Below are 18,441 nucleotides of genomic sequence, written 5' to 3' on the forward strand. Positions count from 1 at the left end.
CCCCGTGGCTCGATGGGGATTTTTCATTTTTATGGGCCGATTTTTTTCTTCTTCTTGTAACGGTATAAACAATGAAAGGTGGTGGATTTGCCAGATACTGGCATCACTCAGTTGCTTGGTGGTGGCTATGGCGGAGCTTCCACAGAGGCCAGCGGGTGGATGAGGGAAAGGGGAGGCTGGAGGAGGAGTGTCAGGTGAACTGAACTTCAGGTAAGAAGTTATGACCTGCAGTCTATCTGGGTCAGATATAAACCAACTTTAGGTGTAGTTTATTTTCGTTGTGCTGACTTTTTACAGTCAGTTACAATAACTCGTACTGCATACTAGCTAGCATGATGGAGTTTCTGTACAGCTGGGTGGGTGCTATGATGTTACTGATAATAAACTTTAGGGGTGGGGAAAAAAATCGATACTGTGTAGTATCGTGATATTTTGTTTGCTAATAATGTATCGATACAGGGACAGCAGAAATCGATATTTTGTTACAAAAAAAGTTTTTGTGGACTGGAACATGCTCTGACTTCAGAGCATGTTGATCAGCTCCTTTTTCTGAGCAAGAATCCTGACATTCCTTCACTGTCCAAATGTGTTTAACTTTTTTTATGGCAGCAATGAACATGACAGTTTACTTATTTTCATTTAAGACATGTTGTATTTTAATTAAGTTTAAAACTTTTTTATTCAATGTAAAATTATATTTTGTTTTAATTTACTTTCAAATTCTTCAGTTGCTGAAGGGGCTGCATAGTTTTCACAAATTTCATAGTTCAGAATAGCTATAATTGTACCAGATGGTAAGTTGGACTAGACTGTAATACAAACCGTTCAGTTTGTCAACAATAAAACTGACTGAAATGAGAGAAAGACTGAGTGTGAGACTTTGTTATTAGATAAAATGAATATTAATAAAGTTTACCTTTATGTACAGAATCTGAATATCGCAAAATATTTTTCAAAAATTGCAATAATATCGTATCGTGCGTTAAGTATTGTGATAATATCATATCGTGGGATGTATGGTGATTCCCACCTCTAATAAACTTTATTTTATTCATAAGGTTAGTTAGTAGAGTTGCTAACCATCCCGTAAAAACCGAATCGTCTCTTATTCAGAGAAAATATTATGAGTTTAGTATTGATTTGAAAATGAACACAGTTTGTCCCGGACTTCAGCTAGAATGGAAAAAGACACAAAGCTGGAGTTATTCTGTCTTTACTCTGTCAGCTGCCTCTTCTTCTCTCATTCCCTCTCCCTCTGTTTCCTGTTGCTCCTCCAATCATGAAACTGATCAATGATCAGCTGATCGGCTTTTCTCTCTTGTTTGTTTATCGCCCACTTTGCGCCAGAAAGAGGAAACCAGCGGATGTCACGCTAAACAACAGCAGCATGTTTAAGCTTGATCAGCTGTTGTTAGAATTTATTTAATATTAATTTCTAGTATCAGCTGATGTTTGCTGGAGCCATAAAGCTGCTGGTCATGATATCGGTGTGGTTATCTGGTGAGAGGGAAACATGAAGATGAAACCAGGAGATGTCCTTACTGAATCATCAGAGCTGAACAGGTGATGGAGAAACAGGTTTACCTTTTAGGTGACATGAATGAGTTGAAGGGAAGTTATGAACTGTTTCTGAGAGACAAATAACACCAGGATCCTTTTCTAAGTAGCTGACAGCTGGTAACTGTGCAGGGGCGGGTCTAGCAAAGTTTTGCCAGGGGGCCAGGTAGGGCATTAACAGGGAAAGGGGGGCACAAAGAAATACTTTTCTTTCTTATTCTCATTTAAAATCTCTTGCCTTTAATAAATAGTTATCTGAATCTTACAACCAAGATGTAAAATGTATAGAAATCATGCATATACCAACAAGACAGTGTTCATCACTGTCATCACCACAGCGTTTGTTTTCATTCAAAGGCTTTATGGCTTTTCCTATAGTACCTGGTGGGCCGGTCTCTAGTCAAAATGCCCAGGCCGATTTTTTGTGAATTAATCTGAGAGGGTGCATTAAAAAATAAATGGCCAGGCCAGCGGTGCACATTGGAAATTAGCTCGCATAGACACATTAGTTGTGCCACTTCTCAATGACGGTGGCATCTTAGCTAACAACCCCAACTACCAGATTCAACTTGTAATTGGCTAAAAATCACTTAGCCTACCGGTGAGAGGGACGTTGCTAGCTGTCAGTTTTTTCAAGCGATGTTGAAATTTCTACATTCCGACATTTCAAACGCTTCAGGAGCTCTCCGCTCAGCGCAGCATCAGCACTGCGGAAATACACGGATACATCCATAGGCTCAAGACAGAATTCACAATGCTTTTTCTGGACTTTCAGGCGTATGGACCAATGTTTTCTTTTCTGATCAAACCAGAAAGCTTTAATGAGCAGCTGGATTTGTCTCGCATTAACTGGCTGAGTTAATTCCAGTTAATGCGACATCGAAATGCAGCTGATTAAAATGAAAACCTCGACTCTGTGGGGGTCAAAGTTTGCAGAACTACGAACGCAGCTGGAATCCTTAGCTGTGCGTGTTCGTGGAGCTTGTATTTTCACCTGCTGGACATCACTACCTGACAAGTTTAACTGTCTTCAGAACATTGCAGAGGCCTTATTGACAGTATTTGACTCTACATATCTGTGTGAGCAGATTTTCTCTCACACGAAGAGTGTCCTCAGGTAGTCGTCTGAATGCTGGACACTCAGAGACCATGTAACATGTGTATCTCTGTATTAACAAACATGCCATATTGGCTCAGTTCATTTTTCTTATCACTGTTGTGAGGAGACCATAAATAGCATTTGCATTTTCTGTTGTATAGTTCATTTGCTGTTATGGAGTTCTTGTTATTGATAAAAAGTGTCTTTTTTATTTCAAAATAGCTGATAACTATTTGCTGATAGCTGCCAACATCTGTGAACAAATATAATTCTATAAAGTTGTTCTATATAGTGTGTAACTGTTAATATAGAGTGTTATTAAATTTATTGTTAATGCAGTCATATGGCACACTGACCTCTTAGGAAATTTTAGATGGCACTCATCATCAGAAAGGTTAGCCTACCCCTGCTCTAAGGTATCACCAACTGCTGTTGAAATATTTAAAAAATACAGATGTCAGCTGCTTGAGGATGCTGCGGTTTAAATATCCATCCATCCATCCATCCATCCATCCATCCTCCCTCTTTCCTCGGGCTGCACCTGAAATGCCGGCTAAGCTAAGCCACTGTTCATCTGCAGAAAAGATACCTGGCGGCCCACCTGATCTTTTTTCTGAGCTTAAAAAAATGTCACCCTCATTGTGGAATCAGAAGAAAAGAAAGTTATAAACAAAGTAATCTGAATTCATGCTCTATATCTCTACAAACCTTCTAACAGAAGAATTGTAAAATCAGTCATTGAGATATTTTAGTCCGGTGTGATTAATTCACACACCTTTATACATTCCAACTGTCATATCTACAAGTTGACTGGTATAGAAGCACAATCAATTATTTAAGTAAGCAATTATTAACAGTCTTCAAATAGTACAGCTTGATTTGATTTTCTTGGTTCTAAAAAAATGAGTTCAATTTTAGATATCTAAATTAAACAAATCAAATTTTTAAAAGTGCAGTCATGAATCTCATGAAACACTCACACTTTGTCAAATGACACAAAAATACCTGGAACCTTAAGCTAGGACAGTGCCGTAAATATCCCCCTTTACACGCCAAAACCCATATCTTTTCATTGCTATGTGCACAGAATATTCATGCTTCATTCAAGTTTTTGGCACATTCACAGTGCTGGCTGTTGGTGCGTAATTCTCAGAATAATTAAAGTGGTGCATGGAGTTGATGGCCACAGGGTGCCAAGACATCCCAGGAATCTGGCTGTCCATCAGACAGCTAGGAAGAGTTGCAGTGCTGTTTGTACCACAGATGGCTGATCAGTAGAACTGATTTCTTTTCTTTTTTTCCTTGCCTGGAGCATTCATTGTGTCTCATCACCACACTCACTTGAGAGTAATGGTTTGTTTCATTTCACTTTGTGTGTGAAAAATGTGTATTTGCAGCATTAGGATGGGCTATGCAGCAGGTAAACGTGAGCATATTTCAATGGTGTTTGACTTGGAATATGTATGAGCGCATGAAATTTTGATGGAGCACTTCAGCACAAAGCGTACTCCTACTCAGTTTTCCACAAAACAGACAGAGAGCGTCTTTAAGATTTAGAGGCTCACTTGTGTGTTGGGGTTTGAAAGGAAATTCAGCACAGACACCACAGCAATCTGCATTCACTTGTTAAGGTTGGACTGGATTAGACTGAAGCAGGCAGACCCAACATTTGTCTGTATTCTGGATGCATTTCAGAGCAAAGTCCATCTGTCTGCCTCTTTTTCTTTATTGTAGAACTTTTACACAGAGACACGCCTGCACAAACTAGCCAGCAGGATAGATGATGGAGAAGGAATGATTTCACTTTGGAACTGTAATAAGAATATCTGTGGTAACAATTTCCTACATTTTTTGGGAGTTTAAAATGGTTTAAAATAGCAATAAAGCACACAAGGAACTACATGTACAGTATATTGAGCCATTTATTTCTAAAGGATGTTCCAAATTTGAAATGTGCTAACACTCTTTTCCCCCATCTTTTTGTCCAAGCTTCTTTTTCGAGGTCTTCCCGAAGACCCACTTTGCCTTTTGGGACTATGCTGGTTATTCAAATATTCATTCTCATTGGCCTGCTTTGTATGAACAACCTGCAGCAGGGCTGTGGCATGGACTTTTTATCAGGTGAGAATCTCATACGTGGGTGTGAGAACGATGAAGAGTAATATATTAGGACGCACTATTGTGATTTACTAACTTGAACTTCTCCTGTAGGTGCATTTATGTTGTCCTGGATGAAAACATGAAAACAAAGATCACTTGCATCTGTTCTTGTCTTTTTCAGTGAAATGCACACCCTGCCTTACTGTACAATACGCATTGCTGCTCTGTGTATGCAAACTTTCATTGTAATCGAGCTCACTGATTATAATTATATACGCTTTGAGCTGTCTTTGAGTGAGATTATCTTCTACCAGTTATTATGTAAAATAGATTGGAATTTGTAATTTTGCTTGATGTTCTGTTCTTTTATTTCAGTTTCAAATGACTAAATCTCCTTATCAGATATGTAAACCTTTAGCTTTACTTATATATTGGCGTTTGTGGGCATCATTTAAAAAACTTAAATACTTAAGGACCGAAACTATAAAAGCCCAAACATTATACCTCTGTTCCATTTTCTTGCACCCAGCTCTGCTGTATTGATTAGGCAGTGGCGCCCTCTAGTGGTAGAGTTTTAGAAAATATCTGAAGCTATACAGCATATCACACCCATACCACTCACCATTAATTTCCCCCAAGATTGGGACGATCTTGGGGGAAATTAATGAAAACCTTGAGGTTGATCTATGTGAGCATATGCATATGAATAGAATGACTGCTCACAGTATTGCAAACACACAGAAATTTACCATTTACCTAAAACATTTTGAGAAATGTTTCATTCTCAGTTTAAGGTCATAAGGTCATAATACATATATATGAATGTCAGTAAGCTATACAAAAGTTTTACTGCATACCAAGCTAAATTTTTTATATCATAATTGATGTTGCATTAGATTTAGTTTCGGCTTACACATAAAAGATCACATTCCTCTTGTGACTAAGTCATTAGGAAAACTTGTACACTCCTTTCTGCTACTGCAGGATTAAATTTGAATACACTTCACAGGGTTGGCATTTATAAAAATGTGCTTCCAAAGCAAAAATGTATTTATCTACTGGGAAACATCTTTTTAACTTCATCTATTTATTCACTTCAACCAGCCCAGTCATCATTTCAAGTCCTTTTCTAAAATGTCAACTGAAGTTCATAAAACTTCTTTGTTAAAAATGCTTCTTTCTTTTGGGTACTGAGAGATGATTTACATTTATTTGTTCATTTTTTTAAAAAAAAACCTATCTTACGGTGTTCACAATCATTCTGCAACAATTTTCAGTGTAGTTTACTGTTTGTGGATACATTTAGGCCATGAAGATATAGATTACATATATTATGTAGGTCAAAAAATACTGTATTTTTTTTTACACTTGCTGTTGTTTTTCCATGCAAACAAATATAGACAAACACAGAGGAAACCATGAGGTCATCACCCAGTCGCCCGCATCTGAACAGGAAGTCGAACAAGGCAACAACCAGGGGTATAAAGGTATGATCCACTCATCAGTCTTGTGTAAAGCATCGTGTCGTTGTGACTACAATGTGCAGAATGCTGGAATTAATTTGGTTTTATGCTTGCATGTTCCTAGTTTGCATTTACTTTTCATTGCATTCTCTATTGCCAGTAGTTGTTCAACTAATCCTGTTGCTTTTGCTTTGGTTTTATCTTGCAAAATAGCTTCAAAGAAGCGTCTGAAATAAGCTTCAACAAAGCTGCCGGTGAAGTGTTGCCCCAGGATGTGCTGATTCTGTATTTGTCCTTTGAAAGACACAATTTTGATCCCATTTCCCAGGAAGAATACCACATTTCCTTTTGCTGACAAAGACTCTAATACCATTTAATGCCAGTTCAGCAGCTGTCGACCGCAAGTCCTGTGTCCAAAGCCAACACAGTTCAATCCTCTATCCCTTTGCTCTGACATTTTATGGTGAGGGCTTTGACATGGGGGTATATTGTGGTGGAACAAAGCTAAACATTTAAGTGTTCTTCTGTCTCTGTGGTTTCTGAAGATGAAAAAATCGCCCTCAATAAACTGATTTATATGCTGAGCACTCTTCCTAGCCTCTGAAGCAAAGTTAAGTCAAACACAAACAGAAAATGACATGCCATAATAATTATGTGAGTGTGTTTTTCTAATCCATAATGGGCACCATGAAGATGTTTTCTTTTTCTATTATGAAATCAAAAGTGGAGTTCCATTGTTAGTTTATGTGGCACTAATGGGTGAAAGTGGAATTCTTGATCCCTTTCTCACATCTAAAATCTTAGTAGACCAGCAAGGAAAGAAAAAATACTGTGAGATGGCGCAAAGTTGAAAAGATATCCAAGTCTTAATGAATGATGAGACCATCCGGGCAGCTGCCAGTTTGGAGGAAGACCGAGAAAAACAGAAGGCATGGCTGTTGCATCAGCTTTTCTGACTGTGTTGTTAAATGTGAAGGCAAGGGCTGCTTCTCATTTTGCCTCAGTACTTTGCATGACCCTGAGCAACTGTAGTGAAAGGCATTTGACAACTATGATGCAAACAAGACATGAAAAAGCCAATGAACTGTCAGATGAGGAGCAAAGAGCAGTGAATCAGCATGGAAATTACAGCTAGTAATGGGTAAAATATGTGAAAAGGAGCCGCTAATGGCAGTGATTTGTCACATGCACAACTGGTATGAGCAAAAAATATCATGAAAGACCTTTTTTGTGTGTGTGTAACAGCTTTTAAAACCTGTCTGCATCTTTAGTGGATAAAAACAGTTGATAGTGCTTAACAGACGATCGAGGCCAAGTTTATTGCTCTGTTGAGATTCCAAATTATTTATTTTTTTGTAAATATATTTTTTTGGGAGGGGGAAGAGGGGCGATTTGGCTTTGTGCTTACTGGAGATATTTTCTCCCTTGGATGAGAACCAACTGGATATCCACTCTGGGGTGAAATAAATAAATAAAATTAGGTCTCAGTACTTGGCAAGCTCTCCTTGAATTCCTTGCCATTAAATGCGCTGTGTTGTCGTGAAGACGTGCACGTCTTTGTGTTCATTTTTTTTTTCATTTTACACCATCTGTTCCTGGAAATATTGGTGCTTTGGGTTGTGAAATACACAACAGAATTCACAAACTCTGCATTTAGCGGCGCATACTGCACCTGGCATTATGTAGAGGCCATGCATGCATAAAACAAAAGAGGCATGGGTGAACCTCTGTTTATCTTCTTTTTGTTGTTCTTTAGCTCTACTGTGATTCCAGCCAGTATATTCATATTAATGCAGTAAATTGAGACTAATGATGAAGTTATTACATCACCAAACGATATGTCTTGCAATACAATCACAGGCCTGCTCTTCCTTATAGTCTCAGCCAACTGGGCTGCCAGAGAGTCATATTGCAGGGATGATATTTACGTGCAAGTAATGAAAGAAATGTAGGCAAACAGAGACCCCCTTTGGGAAAATAAGAAGGAAAATGCAATATGTGCAGTAAATAATTAAAAGTGAATAATGGAGGAAACCACTGTCCAATTATTTTTTTTAATATCACTGTGTTGTTAAAATTATTTTTAACACTATAAATGGTTTAGAAAGGTAGAAAATGCATAAAGGCGGCAGAGAATCAGAGGTGTTTACAATGAAAGCCATTGAGTGTGTGTTTTATGAAGCCAGACGAGAGCTCATAGTGAGACTGTAATTTCCCATATTTTACTGGTTGTTTACCAGCTGTGATGTCTTGGCATGGAAAGCTGAATGCATTCGACAGAGCCATCAGAGGTCCACAATGGGCAATTACAGGATTTGAGGCATGAGGGCAGGGACGGCTGAGTAAGTAAACTTTGTTCAGTCTAAATGTGACTTAAAAGAGCAGAAGCTACTGAAGATTACCACTTCTGTGGCATGAGAGGGTGGTCACATTTGCCCTAAATGCATAATTACTGTTTACTCCTTTTTTGTTACTAATTTCAGTCAGATATGTGGAGGAATTTTTTAAATGCATGCTTTTTTATTGCAAAAATTGAGGGGTACCTATTGTGCTCATTTCCAAATTTATTATATTTCAGTTTTTTTCTACTCTGCTAGAGTGGCTTTGCATGATTCACAGTTCAAAATAATACTTATTTATTTTTTAAAATCTGTCTGAAACAAACCATTTTAGCTCCTTTTAAGCTATCTTTCTTAGATTTGAACTGCGGGTGGGTGGAGCGTGTGTGCATACAGAAAAATAAACATATAAGGTATTGCTGTGCCATACTCCAAATTTTGGTATCAATCCAATGCAAGTAATTACAGGGCTAATATTGCCACTACCACTATCAATACCAATACTTTTACCCATCTATAAAAGCAGCATATGTAGGAGAGAGAGCAAAGAGATTAATGGGATGTCTCATCATTAATTTGCAAATTCTGAACACATTTTAATGACTAGTGACTTAGTACAGCAAAACACACCATTCAAGTTTTTATATTTTTGAAATTGTTCTTTATTTGCGAGCTGAATTATAAAGGCGCATGTCTCTAAATGACTTTGGCTATCAATAAATTAGATATGACAGTCAACACAGAAAGGTTCATACACACACACACACACACACACACACACACACACACACACACACACACACACACACACACACACACACACACACATTTAACATACTGAACTTAGAAGACAAAAACAAAGTATTAATCCTGTTGCATTAGTAATGATCCGGGGTGACAGAGTCAGAATTCAACGTTAACATTTAATATCACTACTTCTGTACTTCTAAATTTCTAAAGGAGAAGCGAAATTTCTCAGGAGCGATCCTTCCCATGGACTGTGCTGCGCTCTTGCAGCCAGCAGAGGGAGCCCGGACCTGCTCAGACAACAAATACATTTCTTTGGTTCACTAGGTTAGAGAATTAGACCAACTGCCAAGTTTATAGTTTTCTTTATCGATAGAAAGTATTTATTTAATCGGATTATAACTGAGGATGTCCAGTTATTACTTCAACGTGACATTAGGACACAATCCACGAGATATTACATTTCTAACGCACTTTAAAATATCATCTAATTTCACAGGAGTATGAGTGGGGGTCACAGGGTGCGAGCTGGATCGATTTTTTCAATTTCCCTGAAAAGCACAGTGACGCTTCAGCCTCACAGATGAAGGCACACTTTACCAGCTCATTAAGATTGTAGCACTTCTTTGTGTGTTGCCCGAGCCTGTCCCTTTTGGATATAATAAGAACACAGTGCACGTCTCTCTCCTTGATGGTGGGATAAAAATAGTATAAATCATTCATCAAGGTCATTTGTTCACTTCAGCAGTAGTCACACTTTAAAATATCGAGTGTAGTTTAGATGGGGGAAATCTGCATGTGACTAAAAGCACTTCTTAAAATATTGGGTAATGATGGGCACCTGACAAAGGGTTTAGTTGGAGTTTACTATAGTCCTCTGCAGGCTGCCGCCGTTCATTAAACAGGACTGATGTTGCTGGAGTTGCCTGATGTGTTACATGATCTTGTGACACTTTGCTATTTAATTTCTTAAACTGGATATACCGTGTTCCGATGGTTTTATGACATATATTAGACTTCTTCAGCCTCATCTTTAAAAAAGTTGAGCACGATGCAAAGCCAACTGGAGCCTTTTTGCTGTCAGTGTATCCGTATGCGGTTAAATGGTGCCTGATTCGCAGGAATCTCCTCTGCACAACAGAAAAGCCTGTGACTGGGTAGGCAAGCCAGACCAGCTCTGAGCGCAGAGACGCACGGCGCCTCATCCAACCAGCGTCAGTCCCACTAAATCGGGCTAACACTACACATTTTTAAACCATTAAAGTGACTGCAAGTGGACGTTTCGGATCTTTTTTCTTCTTCTTCTTCTCGATCCTTTCTCTTCATTCAGCTGCGGAAATCTTCTTTCGAAGTCGGACAAATCTGATCCCAGATGAATTCCGTGAAGTTAGCGGCATTTGGAAGTGAGGAGCTGGGTAGTGGGAGTGGAGAAAATCCAAGTGGTGTTGAGTGGATTAGGGCTACTTGTCGGATAACCCGTAAGGATGTCTCCGACTGATTCGAACTTTGATTCAAACACAAACTCAGTGTCCGAGGAGCAGTTGTGAACATTACTGTCTGTATTACCGCGGAGCTCAGGAACTCTCCCTCCACCCCGATCCCCCCTCTGTCTTCGGCTCTGCTGTAGAACTTCCTAAATTAGATGAAATAGACAAGAAAACGCATTCTCACTGGATTAACACCGTTTCCAGCTGTTCTTAGAGATGCCTGCTTATCTCACAGGAGTTTACCTTCTGCTGGTATTTCTAAACATTTCTTCAGGTATGAGTTGCTTATTGCCTAAACATTTTTCCCCTGTCAGCCTGTGTTCTAGTGATGGAAAGTTTCCAAATAATACCCGATGGGCACGTGCATATGCAAAAATGTAGCGATGGTGAAACAGAAAGTGAAGGGAAAGAAGATGATGGATTTTCTCAGTTGTATCTGTAACAGCAGCCCGCAGGTATTTGGGTCACCTTTGCTCTCTGCAGACTGCAGTACCAGTGTGTGGCCCCTGACCCATGCCGCGTGCTGACTGGAGTAGCTGGAGGTGACCCTGCTGTCCAGTGAAATACTTTTTATAAACCACTTATTATAATTCATTGGAGCTCACAGCTGAATGCATGGGCTGCTGTTAAGTTTATGTGAGAACTCTCAGTTTTGCAATAGCATGAGATCATTTGCATGACTAAGTGCAGGAGGAGTTAGCTGGATGTGGTAGGTTGTCGCCTTTTTAAATTCATTATATAGGGGTGTACTTAAGAACAGAGGCTCTGCAAAATATCCTCTCATGTTCAGGCACTGCAAGTTGGGAAATCAGCCACCAGCCATCTTTAAACATCATTCTCACTGGGAGAAATCTGAGACAAAGACTGAAAAAAGAGAAAAGCTTTTGGATTACCAGTATGCACATTGATTATTACCCACAGAGTTTTATTTTTGTCTATTGAATGGCCAAGGTTAACCTTGAGCAGTGAAGTCACAGGTGGAGGTTGGGGGTGCATAACCTGAAAGAAAGGTTTTATTGGAGTGTTTTGTGCAATTTATTGTGATGTATTGGCTCATGTTGAATAACCCACAATGACCATTTGAAAGCACGCGTTTCCAAATGTTTGCAAATGTAGCCTTAATATGTGTGCATGCGTATTTCTGAATGCACTTTAGACTCAAAACACATGAAATGACATTTGTTTCATTTACTATTTATATATTTATTTATTTATTCGTTTAAAGAAACCCTGATACTCTGTGCTGGCGCCAGACTCGTTCACTCTGTAAAGCAGAGGCAGCTGTCAGTAACATTAACAGTGGCCACAAGCTGCAAAGGAACTGCTGTGTTTTCAGCACTAGAGCTTTCGTAAGTGTCTGACACTGAGTGATGGTTTTATCTGATGCAGAACTTCCTTTCCTTGACAGCACACAAGGTGATTCTTCCAAAGGCTACAGCAGCTCAAATAACTTCAGAAAAGACGTGTGGCTTAAACACAACCTTACTTTTGGATCACATTCTTTAAAATAAACATAGTTGTATTTACTTCACACTTTCCAAACCGCTGAATATGTCCTAAATGGTCTTCCAGGCCACTTTCATGAACGCAAAAACAGTAACGTGGCTATAATGCAGCTTTTAACCTGCTCTTTTCTTAAATTTCAGTGGTCAGTCAAAAAAAGGGGGAAACACGCTAAAGCTTGCCCATCCTCTTCACCAAGAGCACTAAAATGTGCGTGACACCAATTTTCCAGTACGTTGTCTGTAAATTTGCACACTGACAAATTTGGTAACCGCATAATTCCAAGAGTTTTCAGGGAGATTTGAGAAGTACGGCTCACTCATCTAGTTTAAAAAAAAAATGTCTCTGAACTATAATCATCTATAGCCATAGGCACCTACTCAATGCTATTTTTTGTCAGGATACAAGAAGCAAACTGGCAAGAGGAAGTTTAAAGTGAACATAATAACTTCTGTGTGGTTAATGTGAACAGAAATTAACCCCTTAGTAGAAGGCCAAGTACTAATAACAGTATTTAACAGTATTTACTTCATTCTCTTTTGACTAATGCAGTGGACATTTTTTATTACAAATGGTCACCAAGTGAGTTGGAAGAAGCTATTAGGTGCAGAGTACATGCAATACCACAGTTTGAACCCATGAGAGAATGCTCTTATGATTGATTATAGAGAGTTTATACCGGAGATAGCTGCCATTTCTCTTGCAAATGGTCCAAATTGCAATCAGAACGATTACATCGTTTTCCCATTTCTAATGTGTTTAATATAAACACACCTAAATATGGCAAATATCCAGCTCTTCAAGCTGGATGTTTGGTGACTTGATCATACACAGAAACCTTCAGCTATTGGTGTCATTTTAAGTAATAAATCAGGTAATAAGGATGATGTTCAATAATCTAAATGACGCACAAAAAAGCACGTGCTCTTGTCGAGATGGCCTTTTCCTTTTCTTCCCATGTGCACATCTTAATTATGCGTCCCCAGAGCGTTGTTGTCTCACCATTCTACCTGCTTTGTTTAAAGGTCTGCAAAGACTGCATAAAAAGGTACTTCAGGAAAATATAAGATCGGCCCATTCTGTTGTTCTTCATTAAGATGACTGTTTTACAGCTGCGCTTTCAAACTAAGTCGAGGATCATTATAAAAACACTGCCAGCTTAACTGTCACTAGGATCATTACTTTAGCCTTTAGCAATAAGTATCCAAATCCTCTGAGGTGACATCTTACCTTTATAAACCTTCTCATCCATGCACTATCAGTGGATTAGCTTACTGATAGCAAAACCATATTCTCAGTCAGTATGATTGTTAAGTACAAGAGGGACTCAGAGACCAGCAGGACACAGCCCAATTTTATCATCGCTGTGAACAGCAACCCCGCAGAGGGTAGTTTAGCTGAAACATCTGGCCTACCTCCTGGAGCTTGCTGTACGCAGGTCACAGATCACACATACTTATCATTTTGTTTCGTGTCCTGTATGCTATAGGTTGACTTTTGTGGCTGGACAAAACGTCCAGCACCTGTTACTCAGAGCTAGACTTCAAACAATAATGGTTTGACTGGGGGAAGCTGACACTAAGCTAACAAGACTCCCTACAGTCATTGTGATGGTGACAGTGATGAGATGACTTCCACTACTAATGAGGATTTCTTTGCTATGGATGATAGGGCTGATAGGATGTCTTTGTATGCCAAGAATTCTTTTGTTTGTTGGTTGAAATTGTGTTCCTTAGGAATAATGCAGCTTATAAGCTACAGTAGACATGTGTTTGGTTGGAAAGAACCTTCATGAATGTTTATTTTGGTTTGAATACACCAGTATGTGGGGTCTTCTTCACACTGACTGAGTACACGCTTCTTAAACAACCCTGAGCTGGTTGCAGATTTATGTGTCCCCATGAGTTCCAGTAGCTTTATGTTTTTCTTACTGCTCTTTAAGATACATCAGACTTATACATCTGAACATCAGATTGTATGGATGCTTCATTTTAACCATTTGAATGTGATAGACATCCTAAATCTTAGTGGAATTTTTCATTGTCATTCAAAGCATCCAGATCAGAGAGTGTAAAAAAATTAGGTCGTTTCACATGAAGGTTGTTTGACACAAGCATTTACTCATGAGAAGCTGGCCCATCAAGAACTGTTGAAACAGAATAACTAAGGCTGCATGTTTACTCCCCCAAACCCCTGCAGATGTTGCTGCAATTGTTTGGTTCAGCCTGAATGTGCATAAATGCATACGCAATGCTGTTAGCGGGAGCTTGTTTTTAATGTGTGTTTTCAGATTGTCTGCTGAAAGCTGTGATTCATAATTGCTTCCCTTGTTTACTCACTTGTTTCTTGTGGTGCTGTGGGGCTGAATGTGGTTGCTTGCCTGGGGAGGAACAAGCTACTGGGAGCTTCGACGAGTGCCTCTGGGCCTGTGGGCAACAGGTCATCACACCTTCGCACAGACACACAAACATATACACAGAGAGGCAAAAGTGCTTGCACATCTCATTTTGAGGGGGATCGATTATTGTCTGCCTCCCCTGCAAAGGTAGCAGGTTGCTTGCCTGGAGGATCTTCACAAATCTCTACTACTGTCTCAGTCTTTTCAAGTCACATTTTAAAAATAGAACAAAAAACCAAAAAAATAATGTAATAATAAGAGTTTAAACTGTTTACCTCAACAGGATAATATTTATACAGTGTCACAACTTAATAAAGTGTAACAGCAACTCATGCATGTGTGAATCAAATTATGTTGTTATAATTAAAACATTATTAAAAGCATAAAGCTCAGCATAAAATTTAACTTTATGTCTCAGTGTAATTGTTAACTCACTGTGTATTCAATCAGAGTGATATAATATATAGAAAATCAATGTAGTTTTGTTCATTTGGCATGAATCCAGATCAAGACACCCCCCCCCAACATTTGGTGAGCTTTGCAGGCTTTGTTCAGCAGCAATATTTTCTTTGAGAAGAAAAAAAATAGTTTGGTATGATCTCTCCAAATTTGCAGACTATTTACATGCACAAAAACTGTATTGTACACTAAATGGAAAAACCTGAAAAGCCAACCTTTATTTTTATTTATTTTTTAAATTTGGCTGTTATGCTTGTCAATCTGTGGTGTTGTTCTTCATTCCTCAAACCCTGTCAAGAAAACCTTAAATAGTAAAGCAATAGCTTTGCTCATCTGGAGAGAAAAACGTCTAAGCTTCAGAAATGGCTGTGGGTTTGTGGTTTTCTCTGGGTTGTTTGTACTCCTCTGGCCATAGTTTCCTGTTCTGAGGTTATTGTCCAGCTATGTCTGTGTGTTGAAGCACTTAGGATAATTACTTCTCTAAATAAATCAGCTCTCCATTGTCCTGAGGTTTTATAAATATTGTGATATTCTGCGCCCAAAGTGTGTGGTTAATCTGCATAATCTGTTGTTTCATTCTCTGACAGTCAAGATGGGTTAAGGCATGCTGTGCTGATATTTTCAGGGAAATCTCTGAAATTTATCATTGGGACCCATTTCCCATTGGTGCTAGCAGTGATTGGAGTGCTATAATGGTGGCAATACTTTAAAATGTAATTATCTATTCTTCCAGGGTTTGGATTTGAAAGGGTCAGAGTAACATGACCTCAGAGATACTTCTTGAAGTGACCTCTCTGAGTTATCTCCTTTCCATCCAGGCATACCAGTAATCAATAGAGTCAATATTCTGTTTGATAGGTCTTTAGAAGTCGTTCCATCGTAAAGCTCAGACATACGTGGAAAACCACATATATTCTCTTACATATCTATTAGGCTACCTCTGACTGTTAAACCTATACAGTAACACAGGCTACCAAAGAAAATGGCTGAGGATTGCGATAGACCCCATCAGCAATGCACATTACCCATTTCCTCAATCCTTCTCATCTTTCACCTTTATTTGTCTCCTGTCTCTCCCCGTCATTACTGACAAGCTTCAAAGCTCTCTATGTGAAGACTTCAGCATAAAGAACTGTTTCCCACCAGAGCGTCTCCCACCGAAGAGCCCGAAACGTGCATAAATTTCTTTTAATTAGGGCACCTATTATTAGTTAGCACTTGAAACACTGTGCTTTGGATCAGTGTTTCATTTAGGATTTTTTGTCAGCATTGGGGTGGGAAAGGGTTTTGTTGTTCCTGGGTAGTGCATGGGTAGTCTGTTGGGAAAAGTGTTGGGAAAGCGATGCTTGACTGTAAAACATTCTAAGGAAATATTAACTGGCATCTATTTGTTAATACATAATTTAAATTTAACATGCAACTTACAGGATATACATTAGCCTAAGTGGCATTTTTTATGCAGTCTGAGTTAGTACACTTCTTTTATGTGGACGTTTGTGGAAGCAGAGTGTTTGATGAGCAGTAGATAAATCTTGCTGAGAAACAGAGGATATTGCACTTTCATATGAAAATGACTTTTTAGTGTGATCTACTTTAGGAAACCCGCCTCAAAAAAAGAAAATTTCACAATATATTGTGAATTAATCACTCTATAAACAGTACGTTGTTTTGCATGTTGAAGTATAATAACAAAAAGACTGAAGTTTCATATTTGAATATATTCCAAACATGTTTTAGAAGAAAAGTTAAGAGGAGCTTTTCATCACACTGGATATTTTCAGACACCAGGATAGTGACAGATGGTGTGGTGTCAGCTTCTCAAGTATATGGAACCGAGCCACTGGGTGCTAATAATATATTAGAATTTTATGTCAGTCAAATTCAGACGCTGAGATGAAACGCAACAGTCTCGAACAGACGAACAGAACCTCAAAGCCAAACACTGTACCCAATATTCCCGTCATTAGACAGAGGTTGGTGCAGGTGAAAGCATCTCAAGTGTTTTGATATTAACTCTCATTAGCTTGTGAAGACAGTGGAAAATATGTGCCCTATGTGTTAGTCACCATATGCATGGACATGTGGACTCTGTGTGTAAAGATTCAAAGTATTCTTAACTTTAAAACCTATAACTTTGGTAAAGTTAGGAAATATAAATATATATTCATGCAAAATGTTAACGTCAGTCATGTTTGGTGTTTTTTGTTTTTTTAATAGAGGGCTATGAGCATCTGACAGCTAATTTAGCATGCTGTAAAAGCATCAAACATACTTGTTACAAATGTATGATGCACATTGTATTCAGTTTATCTTTCACTGCTATCGCTGAATAATAACCATTTTAATTGAATAACCATTTTCTTCATTTTCTATAATTTTCTCAGCCACTCCACAAGAAAAAGAACTCTTTTTATTTTTTGCCTGCTCTCATCAAGAATTTTCCATCTTTGAATTCAGCTCTAGACTTTGTGTAAATAAGGCTGAAACTAATATTGTAATAAAGCCGGGCTTTGCCTGCTTACTAGATTCAATTTTCTCTCTAGCAGTGCTGGGCTTCACTGTGCCTGCCGGCCATTTTTTGATAGTCTGTGAAACTGAGGCTTGCTGAGTGATACGATAGGCCACCGGCCAGTGTCTCATCCAATTAGAAAATGGCTCAGGTTAATGAGAGAGAACGAAAGGAACAAATGTTGACAGGGATGGCATCAGCAGGCTTTGGTCACGGTGTTGTGAAATACGTTAATTAACCCGTGTTCAGAATCTGTATGAAAACAGAGATGAAAAGAAAGTTCAGTTGCTCATTCATCTCACAGAGGTTGTGTTTGATTTCCCAATGCAATGAGAGCTAAAAGAGCAGATTTACACCATATTTAAATCCAATCCACAAAAAAAAAAATACCTGCGGTGTTTTGCTGACTTCAAACAGCTACTTTGTCATGAACTTGATCAAATGAGAACTGTAGCCAGATTTGGTTTTATTTTCCACAAATCAACTGCGTTTACATTGTGTCAATACAATCTTTTGTAAGCAGCTCATTACATCATTATTTCTGAAACTGAAAACAACGTGTTAACTCTTAACACAAGTTTGTACAACACACAAAGAAGCATTTTACCTCAGTAACACCTTTTTTTGATAACCGCAAAAGCATAAAGAGGTTATTGGATCATTACCCTTCAAAGAATCCAAAAGCAAACCCAAAAGCTGGGCTTATGCGTCAACAATCAACCTAAGAGCCTGTGCCAACACGTGCGATCTACAGCACCATTGCAAATGGAGCCAAATAAA

The 18,441-nt window shown here is 38.6% G+C and overlaps 1 protein-coding gene across 2 annotated transcripts in view; it reads left to right on the forward strand.

Moving 5' to 3' along the window:
• Window positions 1-10,454: 10,454 nt before the first annotated feature.
• The window catches only part of LOC146699844 (roundabout homolog 1-like), an 83,224-nt gene continuing 75,237 nt past the window's right edge, over window positions 10,455-18,441 (forward strand). For both annotated transcript variants that reach the window (XM_085469764.1, XM_085469765.1), the window contains exon 1: window positions 10,455-11,066. In XM_085469764.1, coding sequence (XP_085325890.1) covers window positions 11,009-11,066 — 58 coding nt within the window. In that variant the 5' untranslated portion in view covers window positions 10,455-11,008. The remainder of the gene's footprint in view (window positions 11,067-18,441) is intronic.

Source organism: Copadichromis virginalis, linkage group LG10 (genome assembly GCF_057382275.1).
Source record: "Copadichromis virginalis isolate Kocher_CV1m ecotype Utaka linkage group LG10, C_Virginalis_male_GT1.1, whole genome shotgun sequence".
Lineage (NCBI taxonomy): Eukaryota > Metazoa > Chordata > Actinopteri > Cichliformes > Cichlidae > Copadichromis > Copadichromis virginalis.